We start from the raw sequence: 20,091 nt of genomic DNA on the forward strand, positions 1-20,091 counted from the left end.
CCGGTGCTGTCTTCTTTTCAGTCCCGAGTTCCCGGGTTTGCGGGCAGCAAAGGTTCCGGTGTGAGATGGTGCTGGAGGATTTCGCATTTTCGTTTGCTCTCCAGCGTGGTGACCAGAGCTGAAAGGGAAAGACGGGAGCTGAACAATTTAACTGGATCACCTGGGAATATTGTCCCTCTATAGCAGAGACTCTGGGACTTGTAGTTTTACCTCAGAACACACACTCGCCGTGACTGACAGCTGCCGGAAGTGAGGCTAGGGGGAATGGCTGCCGCGGCGACCATGGCGGCTGCTGCTCGGGAGCTAGTGTTGCGGGCTGGGACCTCAGATATGGAGGAGGAGGAGGGCCCGCTGGTGAGAGCGCTGGGCGCTTTGTACTCTGTAGTCTCGCCTGGTGGTTCTTTGCAGCAGAAAGGACTCTTCTGTGTTCAGGCCCAAGACTGCAGTCAGCTCAGCTGCTGCCGGCGACCCTACTTGTTTTCATTGCCAGGGTTTTCCTCGGGATGGGATCTGGGCTTTAGCAGGGTCCGGGGCACAGTTTTAATTCCCCATTCATTTTTTTTTCTTTAGTAGGATAGAGACTGTAGATAGAAAACACCGCCTCTGGAACCAGGCTAGTTTTGCCACCCACACGCTGTGTGTCTTGAGCAGACCATAAAGTGTGGAGATAGTAGGGCCGACCACATAGGTTTTCGTTATGATTAGATGGATGCATAGATGACATACAGGTGTACACCCTATGTTACCTGACAATTCTGTCAAGTCGGGGATGGGTCGTGGATCCTCATGTATCATAGAACACTTGAGATAACAGGAGTCTGAATGTCCTAAACTGCCCTTGGCAAATTACTCTTCCTCATTTGGACATCACCGAGTCTTCATGAATTGCCTTTGTGTTATTCCCTATCCATTAGCCCAAAGTAACAGGTTGTGTTGTAAGAGTTAAGATTTCTTTTTTCTTTTTTTACTCAGTACCTTTGGTTCCCCAATAAGAGCACTCCCACCTGAAGGATAGCCCCTTTATATTCTTTTCTCTCCCTCTCCCTCCCTCCCCTCTCTCTCTCCCCCTCTCCCTTTTCCATTAACCTGTCCTTCTCAGGGGGATGGTCCTGGACTCCCAGAGCCACTGCAACTTGGAGAGTTGGACATTACCTCTGATGAATTCATCCTGGATGAAGTGGATGGTGAGTGATGAGGTGGGGTGGGAGCAGAGTACAGGATAAGCCCTTCAAGGAATTTGTCACAAGGTCCCAGTAGATGACCCATAGCATCAAACCCTATAAATATTGTTTCTCCATATGCCTATGATAACATTCAATTGCAGAATTAAGCACAAAGAAATGAGCAGTCATGATTAATAACAAAACAGCAACTAGGACAGTATACTGTGATAAGATTGACTGAGGCTGGAAGAGGTGGCACATTCCTGTAATCCTAGCAACTCAGGAGGCTGAGATTTGGTTCAAAGACAGCCCTGGAAACTAAAGGACAGGAGACCCTTATCTCCAATTAGTCACTTTAAAAAATACAAAGGAAGGGACCAGGAGTTTGGCCTAGTGGTAGAGTGCTTGCCTAGCATGCACAAATACCCGGGTTCGATTCCTCGTTACCACATACATAGCAAAAAGCCAGAAGTGGTGCTGTGGCTCAAGTGGTAGAGTCCTAGCCTTGAGAAAATCCAGGGACAGTGCTTAGGCCCTGAGCCCAAGCCCAGGATTGGCAAAAAAAAATACAAAGGAAGTGGGGCTGTGGCTCTAGGGGTAGGGCGGTAGCCTTGAGCTGAAGAGCTCTGGGACAGTGCCCAGGCCCATAATTCAAGCCCCATGACTCACCAAAAAAAAAGATTGTCAGCATAATTCCTCTTGTGCTTTGGGCCTATTATTAAGTAAAGTAAGGGTGATTTGAACACAGGTATTCCCATAAATAGACAACTGATGTGATAACAGAGAAGGCTACTAAGTGTAGTATAGCCTGCATGAATATGCTTGGCAAAGAGATGATTCACATTCCAGGTGGATGGAATGGGATGCCATGAGAATTCAAGCTGCTCAGAATGGTGCTGAAATGTAACAGTGCAAATTTTTTATTTGTGGAATTTCTCCATTTAAAAATGTTGACCTGGCCAGGACTGTGGCCTAGTGTTATAATGCTCGCATAGCATGCGTGAAGCCTTGGGTTTGATTCCTTGGTACCACATACACAGAACAAGCTAGAAGTGGTGCTGTGCTCAAGTGATGGAAAGCTAGCCTTGAGAAAGTTCAAGAACAGTGCTCAGGCACTAAGTTCAAGCCCCAGGATTGGCAAAAAAAAAAAAAAAAAGTGACCTATGACCCATGATTAGCCATGACGAACTGAAACAAAAAAGTAAAATGAGGTTTTACAAGTACTGTACCTGTAATCTAAGAGACATGAAGGCTGGGAGGAATAAGGCAAGGATTGGTGTGTAGATGCTGAGTGGGGGGGAAGGGGAATTGTTGTGTTTGACTCTATGATAAATTTCTATTTCCAGTTCACATTCAGGCAAATCTGGAGGATGAGTTAGTAAAGGAAGCTCTTAAGACGGTGAGACTTTTCATTATACTAATTAGCACCCCATTTTCCTTTCTTTCTCCTAAAAGAAGGAAAAGAAAACTCCTTTTCAGTAATGTCACCTTGGTGTCTTGTGTGTGTGGCTGTGTGTGTTTGTGTACCTGTAACCAGGGCTTGAACTTAGGTTCTAGGTGCTATACTTCAGTTTTGTTTTGTTTTTTTGTCGTACAACTTGAACTGTGGGCTTGGGCCCTGTCCCTGAGCTATTCAGTTCAAGTCTACCACCCTATCCCTTGAGCTATAGCTCTACTTCTGGCTTTCTGGTGGTTAATTGGAGATTGTCCCACGGACTTTAGTGCCAGGGCTGGCTTTGAACTGCCATCCTCAGATCTCAGCCTCCTGAGTAGTTAGTAGTTAAACATGAGCCACCATGCCCGGCTTTTTTTTTTTTTTCTTTTCCCCAGTCCTGGAGCTTGAACTCAGGGCCTGGGCATTGTTCTTGGACATGTTTTTTGCTCAAGGCTAGTGCTCTGCCACTTGAGTGGGACACTTCTGTCTTTTTTTGTGTATGTGGTACCAAGGAATAGAACCCAGGGCTTCATGCATGCTAGGTAAGCACTCTACCACTTGAACCACAGCTCTACTTCCAGCGTTTTTGTGATGAAAAGAAGAGTCTCCAGAACTTTTCTGCCTGGGCAGGCTTTGAACTGATTAATAAGATCTCAGCCTTCTAAATAGCTACGATGATAAGGATGAGTCATGTGTGCCTGGTTCATCTGGGAATCTTATCTCATCCTTGACTGATTCTGTTTTGGTGTCCATAGACTGGTGCTCCCTCTTGACTTGGTTTCTTTATGTTCTCACAGGGTGTGGATCTCCGTCACTATTCAAAACAGGTTGAGTTGGAGCTCCAGCAAATTGAGCAGAAATCCATTCGGGATTGTATCCTTCAGCTGATGGGAGAAGATGATGTTATTGACATAGGGACTTTGCAATGGTTTGGGGCTGAAATTTTCTCCCTGAGGTTTCTGTCACTTCAGGGAGAAACAGGAGAGGTCCTATAGTTCTGAGGATCTTCATCTTCACCGTGAAGCCCTTGACTTTTCTGGGTTAGATATCCAAGAGAGTGAGAACATAGCATCTCTGCACAACCAGATCACAGCCTGTGATGCTGTCCTGGAGGTTAGTAACCATGGCCTGTGACCCTTGAAAACTCAGGACTGAATCATGGCCTCTGATATCATCATCATCATCATCAGGAAGGGACAAGTGAGGGTCACTTTCAGGATGCCCTCAAGCAGAATTTAAGTGACATAATTAATATCTCCTTGTGGTATTTGGGGTACCTCATCATCTGCCACTGGCATGCATTGGTGAATAGTAGACTATTCACCAGGAGACTTAGGTGGTCCAGCCCTGTGGCATGCCACCATCATCTTCTCTCCCCCAGCGCATGGAGCAGATGTTGGGAGCTTTTCAGAGTGACCTCAGCTCCATCAGCTCTGAGATCCGGACACTGCAAGAGCAGTCAGGAGCCATGAATATTCGACTTCGAAACCGCCAGGCAGTTCGGGGGAAGCTTGGAGAGCTTGTTGATGGTCTAGTGGTACCCTCTGCTCTGGTCACGTGAGTCCCTGGTGAAGGGTCATCATGTCCGTGGCAGGTAGACAGTCTGAGGGGACCTGTCCTAGTGACTGCTTGGCTCAGGTCATTAGGTACCTTCTAGAAATGACTAAGTAGGTACACAATTCTCTCTCTCTTTCCTTCTTTCTTTCTTTTCTTGTTCTGGGGCTTGAACTCAGGGCCTGAGCACTGTCCTTGGGCTTTCTCAAGGCTAGAGCTCTACACTCGAGCCGCAGCACCACTTCTGGCTTTTTCTATGTATGTAGTGCTAAGGAATTCTCCATGCATACTAAGCAGGCACTCTATCACTAGGCCATGCTCCTGGCCCTTAAACAATCATTTCTAACTCTCATGCATGTGTTAAGTATTATAGGTCAGGAATGATCCAAGATCAAATGTGAAATAAGGGCAGGCAAGTCTTAATGTGTGCATGAGCGGAAGACTAGGAATAGAAAACTTTGAATGTACACCCTGACTGTGAGGCACCATTAAAGGAAGAGGTGACAGAGGCTAGATGGAAGGGGCTATGGGTTGGGCTTGGATTAGGGTTGTCAAGACTTCCTCTAATGCATTCCAAACTTCCATACAATCAGGGCAATTCTAGAGGCTCCAGTGACAGAGCCCAGGTTCCTGGAGCAGCTGCAGGAGCTGGATGCTAAGGCAGCTGCAGTCAGAGAGCAGGAAGCTAGAGGCACAGCGGCCTGTGCAGACGTCAGAGGCGTGCTATACCGGCTTCGGGTCAAGGTAGGAGATGAAGGTGGAGATTCCAGAGACCACCAGAACCAGCTTCTTTGAGAACTTCACTTGCTGCTTCTCAGCAGAACTTATGCTTGCTCCTGTGGGTTTCCAGGAAAATCCAAAGAAGCATTAAAGGAGTATTTTCTACTTTTCCTCCAACATTTAGCTCCTCACCTGTCCCAGTTACAACTTGGTGCCCTGTGTTTATTTCCCACATCCAGGCAGTGACAAAGATCCGAGAGTTCATCCTCCAGAAGATTTACTCCTTCAGAAAACCAATGACCAACTATCAGATTCCCCAGACAGCGCTACTAAAATACAGGTCACCACCCAGGGGAGGACATAGAGTGGCCTCTGAACCCCCAGCAGTGGGCATCTTGTTTTTTGGGAAGACACTGACCTGTCTTTGGATTTCCAGGTTCTTCTATCAGTTCCTGCTAGGCAACGAACCAGCAACAGCCAAGGAGATCAGGGATGAGTATGTGGAGACGCTAAGCAAGATCTACCTGTCTTACTACCGCTCTTACCTGGGGCGGCTCATGAAAGTGCAGGTGAGACAAGAGAGGGAGAGCCATTCCTGAGCACATTGACTTGGTGTGGCACCACCCTCTCCAAGGAGGGACAGGGATTTGTTTCTTCATTGTGGGAAGAGATGATGTAGTCCTCCTCTTGATTTTTTTCTAGTATGAGGAAGTTGCTGAGAAAGATGACCTAATGGGCGTGGAAGATACAGCAAAAAAGGATATCCTGGAACTCTGTGTTTGGACCTGAAAAAGGGAGGACTCCTGGCTTCAGCTGCCGAGAGAGACTTGCCTTTATTTGTGGGACAAAACTTTTGAGAATGTGATGAAAGATGTGTGTGTGTGAGTGTGTGTATGTGTGTGTGTGAGTGTGTGTGTGCCTGCGTGCATTTTGGTTGGTCGTGGGACTTGAACTCTAGGCCTGGGCATTGTTCCTGAGCTCTTGAGCTCCAGGTTACTGCCCTACCCCTTGAGCCACAGCACCATTTCTGATTTCCTGGTACTTAATTGGAGATCAGAGTCTCTTGGACTTCAGTGCTCAGGCTGGCTTTGAACCGCCATCCTTAGATCTCAGCCTCCTGAGTAGCTAGGATTATAGGCATGAGCCACTGCAGCTGGCTGTGCGTTTTATTGTATTTTATTATCGGGGTAATATATAGAGGAGTTACAGTTACATTCATCAGGTAGCATGTACATTACTTCTTAAACATTGATACCCCTCCTCATGTTTTAGTCCCATTTTTCATTCCCCCGAAAGCTATAATTTTTCTCAGGAAACTAGAAGTGGTGCTGTGGCTCAAAGTGGTAGAGTGCTAACCTTGATCTGAAGAGCTCAGGGACAGCACCCAGGCCCAGAGTTCAAGTCCTATGACTAACAACAACAACAAAAAGGCCAGCTATGGTGGCTCACACCTGTAATCCTACCTAATCAGGAGCCTGAGATCTGAGGACCACAGTTTAAAGGCAGCCAGGGCACAACAAAGCTGGGGAGACTTATCTCTAATTAAGCACCAGTAAACCAGAAGTGGTGCTGAGCCTCCTGGGGTAGGGCTATAGCCTTGAGCTGAAGAGCTCAGGGACGACACCCAGGCCAAGGGGCAGGGCGGTGGCCCTGAGCTGAAGGGCTCAGGGACAGTGCCCAGGCCCAGAGTTCAAGTCCCAAGACCAACACCAACAACAAAAAAGTGCACATCATTTTGACACATAGGAGGTGTGTGTGTACACCTGTGTGTGATTGCTTGTACGCCCACGAATGTGTGTTCCAGTATTGAACTCAGGGTGGCCCTGGGCACTGTCCCTTAGCCTTTTCTGCTCAACGCTGACGCTTTAGCGCATGAGCCACACCTCCACTTCTAGCTTTTTGGTGGTTAATTGGAGATAAGAGTCATGGGCTTTCCTGTCTGGGCTGGCCTTGAACTGAGATCTTCAGATCTCAGCTTCCTGGGTAGCTCAGATTATAGGCGTGAGGCACTGGCACCTGGTTATTGACACATAATTTTGTGTCAGAGACTCCTCAGCCCATTGGCAGAAGTCAGACAAAGGGGATATCTTTGTGGGGTCAGCTGCGTTGAGTCCGTGGAGGCCCTGGGCTCCCTGGCTCCAGTGCAGTCTCACTGTTTTCCCTGACTGGACCCTCTTCACGATTTTTCTCCAAGCCATCCCTCCGCAGCAGGAACACTATCTTCACCCTGGGAACCCGAGGTGCTGTCATCTCCCCCACTGAACTGGAGGCCCCCATCCTGGTGCCCCACACAGCCCAGCGTGGAGAGCAGAGGGTATGAGGAGAGTGAGGGAGGCCAGGCTGTGGACAAAGCTTCCCATCTTGTGGGCCTGTAGCAGTTCACTTAGACATGGGTGCCTGGCCTGCTGCCATGTAAAAGGGCTGGGAACCCTGCACTTAAAAGCAAGCTGAGGAGTTTGGCCTAGTGGTAGAGTGCTTGCCTAACATGCATGAAGACCGGGGTTCAATTCCTTGGTACCATATACATGGGGGAAAAAGGCCGGAAGTAGTGCTATGACTCAAGTGGTAGAGCTCTAGCCTTGAGAAAGCCCAAGGACAGTGCTCAGGCCCTGAGCCTAAGCCTAGGACTGGCAAAAAAAAAAAAAAAAAAAAAAAAAAAAAGCAAGCTGAGGGAGTGACTTGTGAGGCAGCTGTCATGGATACAGGAGGAGTGCACAGGTGGCAGGGACTAATTCTTGCTCCTGTGTTTGGTGCCCATTCAGGGGGCTCTTTCCCTGCCTGGACTGAGGTTGGATGGGGAGGGTCTGCTGCAAACTCATTACCCAACTTTGCTGAGTTTCCACAGGGTGGTGAGTGTGTGTTCCATCCCTTCTCTCTCTCCCCCCTCTTAGTATCCATTTGAGGCCCTCTTCCGCAGCCAGCACTACGCCCTCCTAGACAATTCCTGCCGTGAATATCTTTTCATCTGTGAATTTTTTGTGGTGTCTGGCCCAGCTGCTCATGACCTGTTCCATGCCGTCATGGGCCGCACACTCAACATGACCCTGGTAAGAGACCATTCCTGTACCCTTACATCTCTTCATCCTTGGTCCTCATCAGCACCCAGAGGGCTCCTAACTGGTCAGTCAGAATGCAAGAGGCCCTTCTTTTAAAGTGGCAGCCATTTAACACAATGTTTCAAAGACCCTTAGAGCTTGGGTCCTCAAGACTGTGATGTGAGAATGTGATGCTAATTCACAACTAGGCTGAAGCACCTAAATATGAACCCCTGATTCAAGCTCAGCCCCAAGTTCTGCTGTGATGGAGTCCTACGCGAGGCAGGGCAGCCTGAGAGTCTGGGGAGCAGGAAGGTGGGGACATTGCTCTCTCTTCCCGGCCTAGATTCCAAATGCATGCATTTAGTTGTCTGTAGTGACTTGATGGGGCATAACAAACATTCTCTTGAGATCCTCTGCCTGTTCCTAAATCACAGAAACACCTGGAGTCCTATCTGACAGACTGCTATGATGCCATTGCTGTGTTCCTCTGTATCCACATTGTTCTTCGATTCCGCAATATAGCAGCCAAGAGGGACGTCCCTGCCCTGGACAGGTCACTAAGTTTTAGTCCTTGATGCCCCTGCAGGCCTTGAACTTGGTCTTACACATCATCTCCCTGACCTTTATTCCCATTGGTCTGCTCTGGAGGCAGTGTTGCTGCTGTAACTCACCTGCCATACATGAGCTCCCACCTGCTACCCACCAGTAACCGGACCATGCCCTGCTCCCTCCCGACACATTCCCTGCTTGCTGACTTCTGATTCTGATTAAGCCCACAGGTACTGGGAACAGGTGCTTGCCTTGTTGTGGCCACGGTTTGAGCTGATCCTGGAGATGAATGTCCAGAGTGTCCGAAGCACTGATCCCCAGCGCCTTGGGGGACTGGATACTCGGCCCCACTATGTAAGGGAGGGTGAGGGTAACAAGGAGGGGGGTTGAAGGGCAGGCGTTAAGCTTTACTGTAGGGTTGCCAAGGTCATGGTTGTGTTGTGAGGGGCAGAAAGGCATGGTGGCTGAGCACTGCTGGAGGAGCGATTGGAGGAGGAATCACACAGCAGCGGTTGGCTGGGGCAGCTGGGAGGTTGTACCATCAGCTGGGGATACCACCAAGCCTCTTTCTCCTAGATCACACGCCGATACGCGGAGTTCTCCTCTGCCCTCGTGAGCATCAACCAGACAATTCCCAATGAACGGACCATGCAGCTGCTGGGGCAGCTCCAGGTGAGGCTGTGAGGCTGGGGCACGCAGAGTTCCCAGCGTGGAGTGTGCCCATTCCAAAGCTTCCTGCGTCACCGCTGCTTCCCGGCTTTCCCAGGTGGAGGTGGAGAATTTCGTCCTCCGAGTTGCCGCCGAGTTCTCCTCAAGGAAGGAGCAGCTTGTGTTTCTGATCAACAACTATGACATGATGCTGGGCGTGCTGATGGTGAGGGGCGCCCCCGTCCCCCCGCCCTCGGACGATGTGTGGACTAAAGGAGACATCCTGGCACCGATGACTACTCTTCCCAAATTTGACTTTTGCCTTTGACTTCCCATAGGAACGGGCTGCAGATGACAGCAAAGAGGTTGAGAGTTTTCAGCAGCTGCTCAATGCTCGGACCCAGGTAGGGGGTTGGGGTAAAGGGAAGGGACAGTCTCTGTGCTCTCTGTAGTTAGCATATGTGTTGGGGGATGTGCCAAAATGGATCTTAGGCATAAAGAATAGGAGTTATAACTCTTGAGTTAGCTAAATGCCATCATTATTTGCTAATTTCCTTTTTTTTCCCCCTCTTTGGTGCCAGTACTAGGGCACCAAAGTCTTCCATATAGACTTACCTTCCTAGGCTAGTTTTTTTTTTTTTTTGCCAGTCCTGGGCTTGAGCTCAGGGCCTGAGCACTGTCTTTGAACTTTCTCAAGGCTAGAGCTCTACCACTTGAGCCTCAGCACCACTTCTGGCTTTTTTCTATGTATGTGGTACCAAGGAATCAAACCTGGGTCTTCGTGCATGCTAGGCAAGCACTCCACCACTAGGCCAAACTCCCGGCCCCCCTAGGCTAGTTTTGAACCTCAATCCTCAGATCTTACCCTCCTGAGTAGCTATGGTTATAGACTTAAACCGTTAGTGCCTGGCCTTTTTTTTTTTTAAATGAAGAGGGACCTTGATAGTATCCATACTGGGACAGTTTGTTGGTACCAGGATTCCTGATCCTGTACTTGTGTGACTCCCCAGGAATTCATTGAAGAGTTGCTCTCTCCCCCTTTTGGAGGTCTGGTGGCATTTGTGAAGGAAGCTGAGGCTTTGATTGAGCGTGGACAGGCTGAGCGACTTCGAGGAGAAGAAGGTATGGTGACAGTGTGGTAATGGTGGGGTCTGTGGTAAGGAGAATGAAAAGGGAAAATGATGGGAGGAGGATTACAGGGGGAGGGGCATGGCAGGAAACATTTGGCTGGAAGAACACCAGAAAAGAGGTTTGATGGTGACGATGGCGATGCCTCGCGGAAGACCTACTGGGGCGGACCGTGACGTGGCCTGGTCCCTCTGACACTTTCATCCCGCTGTCAGCCCGAGTAACTCAGCTGATCCGTGGCTTTGGCAGTTCCTGGAAATCGTCGGTGGAGTCTCTGAGTCAGGATGTAATGCGCAGTTTCACCAACTTCCGAAATGGAACCAGTATCATCCAGGTGACCTGAAATTCCCAGTCCCAATCTCCCATCCCTGACATTTTGCTCTTTTGCCTGGGCTCAGCATCACGAGCTGTGCTTAAGGTTCTGAACGAGCCCTAAGCGGAGTCTCACCATCATCTTTAGCGCTGATCCCTCCATGGCTTTCTCTGACTAGGGAGCGTTGACCCAGCTGATCCAGCTCTATCACCGCTTCCACCGGGTGCTGTCCCAGCCGCAGCTTCGCGCCCTCCCGGCCAGGGCCGAGCTCATCAACATTCACCACCTGATGGTGGAGCTCAAGAAGCACAAGCCTAACTTCTGAGGTTGGAGTGCCCTGAGGTCTGCCAGCCTTGCCCATGCGCCTGTGCACCCCACCCCATGCTCTAGTTTCTCCTAGGCCTTTGATACACTTTGCCCTGCTTCCACTGCTTCCACGACACTGATTTTCTTTCTTTCTTTTTTTTTTTTTTTGGACTCAAAGTAATTTCTGTAGCTTTTTGACTGAAGATCTCAACTCCTGAACACTAACCCATCTCCTGGCTTGAGACTTATTCTAAGGTCAGTCTGAAGGAAATAATAAATATTTAATATAACACATCACTCTTCCCTCTTTCTCCTTACTTCGGGGCTGTTATCTTTGGTTCAGAATCTCCTAGAATCTGTAAGAGATCTACATCTCTTCTAGAAAAAAGGAGCAGGGACAGTAACCTCTACTAGCCTGTAGCTGGTTGTTTAGAAAGGGGATCATTCTCTAGGTAGCCAACCTATTAAGAAATGTCACCTCAACTGCGCGTGGGCTGGGATTATAGCCGTGTGCCTGGTGACTGTCTTTTGATGAAGGGCTGCTGCACTCTTCCCAGTTAGGCTTGGGGTGGACCTGATTGCAATATATCCATTTCTGTTGATTAAAGAGTCTTCCTGGAGCCGGGAGTTTGGCCTAGTGGTAGAGTGCTTGCCTAACATTCACGAAGACCCAGGTTTGATTCTTCGGTACCACATACATAGAAAAAAGCCGGAAGTGTGCTGAGGCTCAAGTGGTAGAGCTCTAGCCTTGAGAAAGTCCAAGGACAGTGCTCAGGCGCTGAGCTCAAGCTCATGCGAGTCTTTCTGTGGCTCTGCCTCTATACCTCATTTGAACTCAATCTAGACTGGAAAGACACTCTGGCTCCTTTTAAGTCTTAAGTGGAAGGACGCTGAGCAATGGAAGAGCTAATTGGGATATGTATTCCTTCCACCCCCGTGGCCGAATCATTCATTCATTTTCTAGGTCCCAGACCTGGTGGATGGAAGGCTGGGACCTTGCCTGCTTCTTGGTCAAGTAGAACTAGTGTGTCAATGTTGGTGTGTGTGTGTGTGTGTGTGTGTGTGTGTGTGTGTGTGTGGTATGAAGATGTCCTACTGAGACCAAGCAAGACCTGCTGTCCTGACTGGTTGCTGCAGGGGAGAGCATGGCTGTCGAGAGGAATGGAGTGGGTGTATCAGCCCCATCCAAATTACTGACTGGCTCTGACTGGTATTTCAGGGGTTTAGCCTCCTCTTGATGTTGTAGCTCTAGAGGAGGGTCGGAGTGGAGGGAGAAGAGGTTAGTGGAAGATGGTGAGGGGTGAGGCTCCATATAGGATCACATGCCAGAAATGGCAGGGGCAGAGGAAGACATCAAGTCTAAGTTCTTAACTGAACTTAACCCAGTGCTGGCTCTCCCCAAGCCTTGTCATATGGGTTTCCAGAAAGCTTGCTAATTGCTGAGCTGGCTTGTGAAGGAGCTATAAGCTCATCCAAGACTCCAGCCTGGGGGACTGGGGAATTGTCCTTTGCCATGAGTCCTGTCTGACCACCTAGTCCACCCCCTCCTGTGGGTTTCAGTCTTGGGAATTCAGGTGTTTCAACATTGACCTGACTCCAACCTCAGCTCCAGGACAGAAGGGCCAAGAATTGGGGTCTTTAGATGGAAGTGTAGGCTGCTTAGACAAAAGGGCCATTTCCAAAGAGGGGTTCCCTGGTAAATCTTGAAGACTGCTGAAACAGGTGACTTCACTAAGCTCAGCTAATGAGGTGTCTGTCCTGATCAAAGGTAAAGCAACAAGGAAAGGAGAGGAATGGAGGAGGCAAGAGAAGGGAGAAGAGGTGTGGGGAGGAGAGAAAGAAACCATCTAACCTGGGGTCAGCTGTGCAGGCAGACATCTGGGTCTTCACAGTTTCGGTCTTCTGTCCATTCTCAGCTCCGATTTTTTTTGGGGGTGGGGTGGGGTCATGGGGCTTGAACTTGGCTTGGGCGCTGTTGCTGAGCTCTTCAGCTCAAGGCTACAACCCTACCTTGAGCCAAGCCCTACTTCCCATTTTCTGGAGATTAATTGGAGATAAGAGTCTCAGGTCCTTTTGTGCCTGGGCTGGCTTTGAATCTTGATCCTCAGATCTCAGCCTCTAAGTAGCTAGGATTACAGGCATGAGCCACCACTCTGGGCTCAACTCTGAATCATAGTCACAACTCATGAGCTTGGCAGACCTAATGGCAAAAGCTGAGGGGACTACCAGACAGCTTAGGAGGCTGGTAATTTGGGAACCCAATGGACATTCAAGTGGGATTGGGAGTGTGCAGTTTTTAGAGCCATATAACTCCCCCCCTAGTATCTATAGGAGCCCTCTGACTCCACAGCCTCTCAGGACATGACATCCAGAAATGGGATGGGGAAAGGGACAAATAGGGTGAACGTGAGCTGCAATACCTACGTAGACCACAAGGGGGCAGCATAGACCACAGGATGAAGCCTGACTCTTCATGACCTGAGCTGGCCTGTGCTGAACTTACAGGTGAAGGCATCTTCACACTGAAGCTGCTGGGGGACTTTCCCTCTGGCTTCAAGTCCTCTGTGCTGTTGCTTAAGTGGGTCCTTGTGAACTTCAGACTGAAACTCCTGGGACAAGATCACCACTCCTCAAACTTTGCCCTCACTTCTGCTGAGGATAACAAGCTGGCCTCAGGGATCAGGAGCACGGGGAGCACTTGAGGACAGTGATGTGTCAGCACCTCCCTGCCTCTCCTAGTTATTACCAGCAGTTCTGGCATCTGGCACAGGGGTCCCTAATGTTCCATCGGAAAAATCTGAAGATGTCCCCATGGTATGCAGTGGCTGTCGACACTGTTTTGGGACTTCTGCCCTTTATGGAACTATTTCTCTCCATTTCTCTGCCTGCATACTTTCTGCTTTTCCTCGGTTCTTTCTAGAGTGTGCCCTCTAGGAAATTTTGTGTTCTAGGTGTCTAACAACCCCATCTACTTCTACTTCTGTGAATGTTCAGGGCCCACCCAAGCTTGAATTTCAGATCTATGAATGGGGACAAAAGAAGAAAGTCACAGCTTGGTACTAGTGGTTCATGCGGGTAATCTAGGTACTCAGGAGTATAAGATCTGAAGATCATGGTTCAAAGACAATCTAGGCAGGAAAGTCTGTGAGACTCTTCTCTCCAGTTAACCCAAAAACTAGAAATGGAGCTGTGGCTCCAGTAGCAGAGTGCTAGCCTTCAACAAAAAGGCACAGGGACAACACTTAGACCCCACGTTCAAGCCCCAGGACTGGCACATGTGCACATACACACAAAATTACATATGTACATATACTGTTAAAAAGCTGGAAACTAGCTACTCAGGAGGCTGAGATCTGAGGATCAAGGTTCAAAGCCAGCCAGGGCACAGAAGGACCTGAGACTCATCTCCAATTAACCTTTAGAAAACGGGAAGTGGGGCTTGGCTCAAAGGGCAGGGCTGTAGCCTTGAGCTGAAGAGCTGAGGGACAATGCCTAGGCCCGGGGGTAGGGTGGTAGCCTTGAGCTGAAGAGCTCAGGGACAGTGCCCAGGCTGAATTCAAGCCCCATGACCCACAGGGGAAAAAAAATCTGGAAACGGAGCTGTGGCTTGAGTGGTAGAGCACAATAATATATACATACATACACATATATATTATAATACACACATGCATACATATCTACATACATATGTATATATATATGTATGTAGATATGTATGTTTTTCTGTATTCATCAGCCTGAAACCATCCTGCTTCTATTTTAATTTCTCTTATTTGAGATATCAGTAGGTTTTGAGATTTTTCTTTGTGGAAATTCCCTGTATCCCTACCATTGATACTATGTTCATTTGCTGGAGATCTTGATGCCTCATCATTATAAAACCACTTCTCAGCATGATATGTGCCTGTGAAATGTCAGAAACCTTGAGTAACCAAACTTTGTGTGTATATGTTGGTCTTAGAGTTTGAACTCAGGGCCTGGGCACTGTCCATTAGCTGTTGCTCTACTACTTGAGCTACAGAGCTCTCTCCTACTCCCCCGGACCCCATAGAGATTATACAGTCTCAGATTTCTCAACCTTGGCTGGCTTTAAACTGTGATCCTTAGATCTCAACCGCCTGAGTAGAGAGTTATAGGTGTGAGCCACCAGTGACTGGCTTTTTCAGTGCTTTTGATTCTCCCAGTGAGGATCTGGGCTGGACATTTGAAGGAGCTATCCTCCTGGATTTGGGTTGTCCAACAAGGCAACTGCCTGGCACTGATGTTATTTATTTTTGTTTTTTGACAGTCCTGGAGTTTGAATTCAGGACCTTGAACTTGTGGTTTAACCATTTACCATTAAGTCTGTGTATGTCTGCTATTTTCATCCCATGTATGGAAGAGAAAATTGAGACCCAGAGTGTGACAAGTCAGCTCAAGGCTAGTGCTCTACCACTTTGAGCCACAGACAGCACTATTTCTTATTTTCTGGTGGTTAATTGGAGTCTCACGAACTTTCTTTCTGTTGCTGGCTTTCAACTGCAACCCTCAGATCTCAGCCTCCTGAGTAGCTAGGATTACAGGTGTGAGCCACTGGCACCTGGCTTCTTTTCAATTTTTTTTTTCTTTTTGTTAGTCCTGGGCTTGAGCTCAGGGTCTGAGCACTGTCCTTGGACTTTCTCAGAGCTAGAGCTCTACCGCTTGAGTCTTAGCACCACTTCTGGCTTTTTTCTATGTGTGTGGTACCAAGGAATTGTGCATGCTAGGTAAGCATTTTACCACTAGGCCAAAGTCTTGGCCCTTTAAATTTTTTTTTAAATCATTTTTAGGGCTAGGAATGTGGCTCAGTGGTAGAGTGCTTGCATAGCATGCATGAAGCCTGGAGTTCTATTCCTCAGTACAAATACACAGAAAAAAACAAAAAACAAAAAAACCCAACTGGAAGTGGCACTGTGACTCAAGAGGTAGAGTGCTAGCCTTGAGCAAAAGAAGCTCAGGGACAGTGCCCAGGCCCTGGAATTCAAGCTCCAGGACCAAGTACCGAACAAACATAAAGATAGATGTTCAGGGACAGTGCCCAGACTCTGAGTTCAAGTCTTAGGACTGGCAAAAAAATATTTTTTTAAATTATTGACAATCTTCTGAGTCAGTTTCTTATTTTATCATCCAGACTGGCTTTAAATTTATGAGTCCATTTTGCTTCAGCCGCCCAAGTTCTGGGATTACAGGTGTGCAGCACAGGGTTTGGCTGTTTCTTTTTTTTTTTTCTTTTTGCCAGTCCTGGGCTTGAGCTTAGTGCCTGAGCACTGTCTTTGGGCTTTCCTCAAGGCTAGTGTTCTACCCTGAGCCACCACATAATTTCTGGGTTTTTCTGTGTATGTGGTACTGAGGAATTGAACCCAGGTCTTTGTGCATGCTAGGCAAGCACTCTACCACTAGGCCAAACTCCCAGCCCCAGGGTTCGGCTGTTTCTATCATAGAGTGTAATACTAGTGTAAGCATGATAGCCTGCCTGCTGCAGTAGTATGGTAGTATGGAGACATACAGACATAGTCTCTGTCCCAGACCTAGCCCTCCACTTACCCCTCCCTACCCTGCCCTCACACCCCCTCATGGCCTTAACTTCTCCTCAGAGCCTTCCCTCTACTGTCTGCCTGTAGCTGAAATTCAATTCTCCCTAGAGGGCTCTACCTCCTCAGCAACGCTTCTGAAATGAGAGCTGCTTATTTTCTTCTAGGCGAGAGAGCGCTTTCCTTGCTCCTGATTGCTGTCTTTCAGACTATTCCTCTCCCGCCGCAATGACAGCTCCAAATAACCCTCTGCCTCCAAGACCCAGCCTCTCCCCTTCTTGTCTCCCACCTGACCTCTCTTCCTCCATTAGGGGAAGGCTGGCACCTGGCTGATCATCTGTTACCATGAGATCCTACTGGGTAAGTTTACTGAGTACAGACATGTCACCCACACAGCCTCTCAATAACTTGGTGACTTTGTCCCCAAGGACCCACTCTGCTGTAACTCAACATCCCTCCTCATGATCACTCCCCTGACCTTAGCACTGCACGCAGCCTGCTGTCAGCCATTGTCTTCTCTCCCTCCAGTTTGCTTCCCACAACCATTTGCTGTTCTCCTAGGCCTCAGGTTCATGGGGCCTCCAACTTATCAGTCCCTCCCTCTCCAGCCTCTACCCCACGGTATAGCTCCCTCCACAACATCCAGAACTCTTGCCTTCTGTATTTTTTTTTTTTTGCCAGTCCTGGGCTTGAGCCCAAGGCCTGAGCACTGTCCTTGGACTTTCTCAAGGCTAGAGCTCTACCACTTGAGCCTCAGCACCACTTCCGGCTTTTTTCTATGTATGTGGTACCGAGGACTCGAACCCGGGTCTTCATGTATGCTAGGCAAGCACTTTAACCACTAGGCCAAACTCCCGGCCCGCCTTCTGTATTTTTATCCTTTGACTGACCTGGCAAAACTCAAGCCCTGGTTGAGACTAGTGATGTGTTCTCTTTGAGATTGTACGCAAATTGCACCCAAGGAGTGTTGGGAGAGGTGGGAGAATCATAGAACTTAGCTGGGTACAGTGACTCATGCCTGTAATTCTAGCTACTGAGGAGTCTGAGATATGAAGGTCATAGTTCAAAGGAAGCCTAAGCAGAAAATCCCATGAGATTCCTGTCTTCAGTTAACCTCCAAAAGGCCAGAAGTAGAGCTGTGGTTCAAGTGGTAGAGTGCTAACCTTGAGTACCAAAGCTCAAAGACAGTGCCCAGGCCCAGACTTCAAGCCCCAGGCTCAGCAAAAAATTAAAAATAATAATATTAAAAATTAAAAGATTAAGCCGGGCATGGGGCACGGTGGTTCAAGCCTGCAATCCTAGCTGCTCAGGAGGCTGAGATCTGAGGATCAAGATTCAAAGCCAGCCCAGGCACAAAAGGACCTGAGACACTTATCTCCAATTAACCTCTAGAAAACAGGAAGTTGGGCTGGGCTCAAGGGTAGGGTGGTAGCCTTGGGCTGAAGAGCTCAGGGACTGCTCCCAGGTTGAGTACATGCCCTATGACCCACAAAAATAAATAAAAGATTAGGGCCTCAGGGCCAGGAGTGTGGCCTAAAGGAATAGTGGTAGAGTGCTTGTTTAGCATCACGAAACCCTGGGTTTGATTCTTTGGTACCACAAAAACAGAAAAAGCCAAAAGTGGTGCTGTGGCTGAAGGGTTCTAGAGTGACAGTCTTGAAAAAGCTCAAGGACAATGGCCAGGCCCTGAGTTCAAGTCTCAGGACTGGCAGAGAAGAGAGAGGGAGGGAGAGAGGGAGAGAGAGAGAGAGAGAGAGAAGAGGAGAGAGAGAATTAGAAAAAAAATTAGTTTAGCTGAGCATCAGTGGTTCACGCTTGTCATCCTAGCTATTCAGGAGGCTGAGATTTGAGAATGGAGATTCCAAGTTAGTCCGGGCAGGAAAGTCCATGAGACCAGACTTACCTCCAATGAATGCCAGAAATGGAGGTATAGTTCAATCGATCCAATGAAAGCCTTGAGCAGAAAAGCCAAGTGAATAATGCTCTGAGTGTAAGCCTTAGTACTAGCACAAGAGAGGAGGTGGTGGAAAGAAAAGGCAGAAAAGAAGGCTGGCTGGCAGGCAGGCAGGCAGGTACTGTCAGGTAGTGACACAAGTGAGTGATTCCAATAGTCTTGAGGCACAGGCAGGAGGCTCTTGAGTGCAAGGCCAGCTCGGGCTGCACAGCAAGACCCTGATCATGTCTCAACACAAAACAGAAGGAAATAAAACAGGATCACTCTTTCTTAGCTGGGCAGCGGACATTAGAGGAAGCCACTGGCAGTCTGTTCAGACGCAGTGGCATCCAGAGGAGAATCAACAGTCTAGAGGGTAACTGGGTCAGGGAAGTGGGAGGACAGAGTGGACAGATGAGTGGGCGAGGTTCAGTATGGTGATGGGGGGTGTAGCTCATATGATAGAGTCCTTGCCTTGCCCTGGGTTCAGTCGCAGTACTGGGGGCAAGGAGGTGACAGAAGGAAACACTGACTCTAAATGGCTCTAAACTGAAGCCTTTGAAGGCAGGGGCCTTATTGTGTGGCTATATGTAATACCCTCTCCCAGAACAGTCCCTGCTAACATGGTGGACTCCATTAGCTGATTAGCAAGCAGTCTCTCAAGGGTTCCAGTCGCTTTTAAAGGTAGGTAAATTCCTCCTTGAATGTGTCTATTACCAGCCTCTCTGATACATCACAAGAAGAAATGTTGCCAAGCTCCAGAGTGTATACTGTGGTGTAACTTAATACAAGAAAGAAGCCTGTAACAGTTATAACATCAACAGTAACAATCCCTTCCCCGCAGAATCCTTCTAAGAGCGGGAATGGGAGCAGCTTCCAGCGCCCGGCTGGGTAGCAGGGGCCATTGGAAGGGACACTCTGGTGGGGCTGCTTGACTGTGTCTTTATTCAAAGCCAGTTTTCCAGTGTATGAAGAGGTGATTGAACCAGCAGGCCCTTGGAGTCAATTCATGTGAGCAGGGGGAAGAAGTAAATGGAAATTAACCATTCCCCTCCCCCCACCCAGGGATGTTCTGTTTTTCTGTGTGTCTAATAGCATAGAACCCTTTCTTGTTACCTCCAACCCCTCCTGGCTCCGTCCTCTCCACTTCACAGCCTTTCCCTTGGCTGTGCTCTAGTTACCTTTACCTTTCTCGGAGAGGCCATCTGTGCAGCTGGAAGAGCTTTTCTTTTTCCCTCAGCCCAGAACTGTGTCCTTCACAGACCCCTCCTGACCACCTATTATCCTAGAGATTAGAGATCCTTTCTCACCCTGCAAAGAAAGGAGCTGGGCTGGGGAGAGGGGTAGGTGATTGAGGGCGGTAGAGAGCAGCTTGCGTGGCCTGAGCAAGGCCTCTTGTTCCCTCCCTGGCAGGGGTGTCTATGGGAGGTCACTTTCTTGGTTTACAGTGGTCCTCAGCCTCTACGCACACCGGAATCACAGGAAGGGCTGGATAAAGCACCAGTGTTGACCTCACTGCAGTAGATCTGGAATGGGGCCCAGGAATTTGCATTTTAGCAGCTTCTCAGGTGGCTCCAGTATGCTTGCCTGTGTCCACACAGGGAGGACTGGCCTGGCAGGCCTGCCTATTTTTCTCCCTGATTTTGTAGGTGAGGGAAGCAGGGCAACATCCCGTGGTTTGTACCCAGATGTGTGGGACCCCAGTATTGATCTTCCAGTCCACCCAGTTTCCCATTACTAGCTGTCCCCTCCCCC

General features: G+C 48.7%; 1 protein-coding gene across 2 annotated transcripts; it reads left to right on the forward strand.

The window, feature by feature from the left end:
- The first annotated feature begins 19 nt into the window (after nucleotides 1-19).
- Nucleotides 20-11,151, forward strand: Vps52 (VPS52 subunit of GARP complex). 2 transcript variants are annotated; one of them, XM_090355921.1, is made up of 21 exons: nucleotides 20-354; nucleotides 1,100-1,184; nucleotides 2,510-2,562; nucleotides 3,396-3,471; nucleotides 3,644-3,711; nucleotides 3,980-4,155; nucleotides 4,746-4,896; nucleotides 5,112-5,212; nucleotides 5,309-5,441; nucleotides 5,575-5,632; nucleotides 7,053-7,186; nucleotides 7,764-7,919; nucleotides 8,345-8,463; nucleotides 8,690-8,813; nucleotides 9,036-9,131; nucleotides 9,226-9,333; nucleotides 9,446-9,511; nucleotides 10,118-10,229; nucleotides 10,451-10,569; nucleotides 10,727-10,874; nucleotides 11,033-11,151. In XM_090355921.1, exons 1-20 carry the CDS (start codon nucleotides 265-267, stop codon nucleotides 10,871-10,873), a joined length of 2,172 nt encoding a protein of 723 aa, XP_090212047.1. In that variant the 5' UTR covers nucleotides 20-264; the 3' UTR covers nucleotide 10,874; nucleotides 11,033-11,151. The 2 variants fall into 2 exon arrangements, with proteins under 2 accessions (XP_090212047.1, XP_090212046.1); XM_090355920.1 differs by having other exon boundaries at nucleotides 10,727-11,151.
- Nucleotides 11,152-20,091: the final 8,940 nt, after the last annotated feature.

The sequence above is a fragment of the Megascapheus bottae genome, chromosome 22, assembly GCF_031878675.1.
Source record: "Megascapheus bottae isolate mThoBot1 chromosome 22, mThoBot2.hap1, whole genome shotgun sequence".
NCBI lineage: Eukaryota > Metazoa > Chordata > Mammalia > Rodentia > Geomyidae > Megascapheus > Megascapheus bottae.

Excerpts from the sequence above, each read along its gene's own strand:
- Vps52 (XM_090355920.1), top strand. The coding sequence starts at position 265 with ATGGCTGCCGCGGCGACCATGGCGGCTGCTGCTCGGGAGCTAGTGTTG. Across the intron at positions 5,442-5,574 it reads GGCGGCTCATGAAAGTGCAG|TATGAGGAAGTTGCTGAGAA; the intron begins GTGAGACAAGAG and ends ATTTTTTTCTAG. Across the intron at positions 5,633-7,052 it reads GGAAGATACAGCAAAAAAGG|GATTTTTCTCCAAGCCATCC; the intron begins ATATCCTGGAAC and ends GACCCTCTTCAC.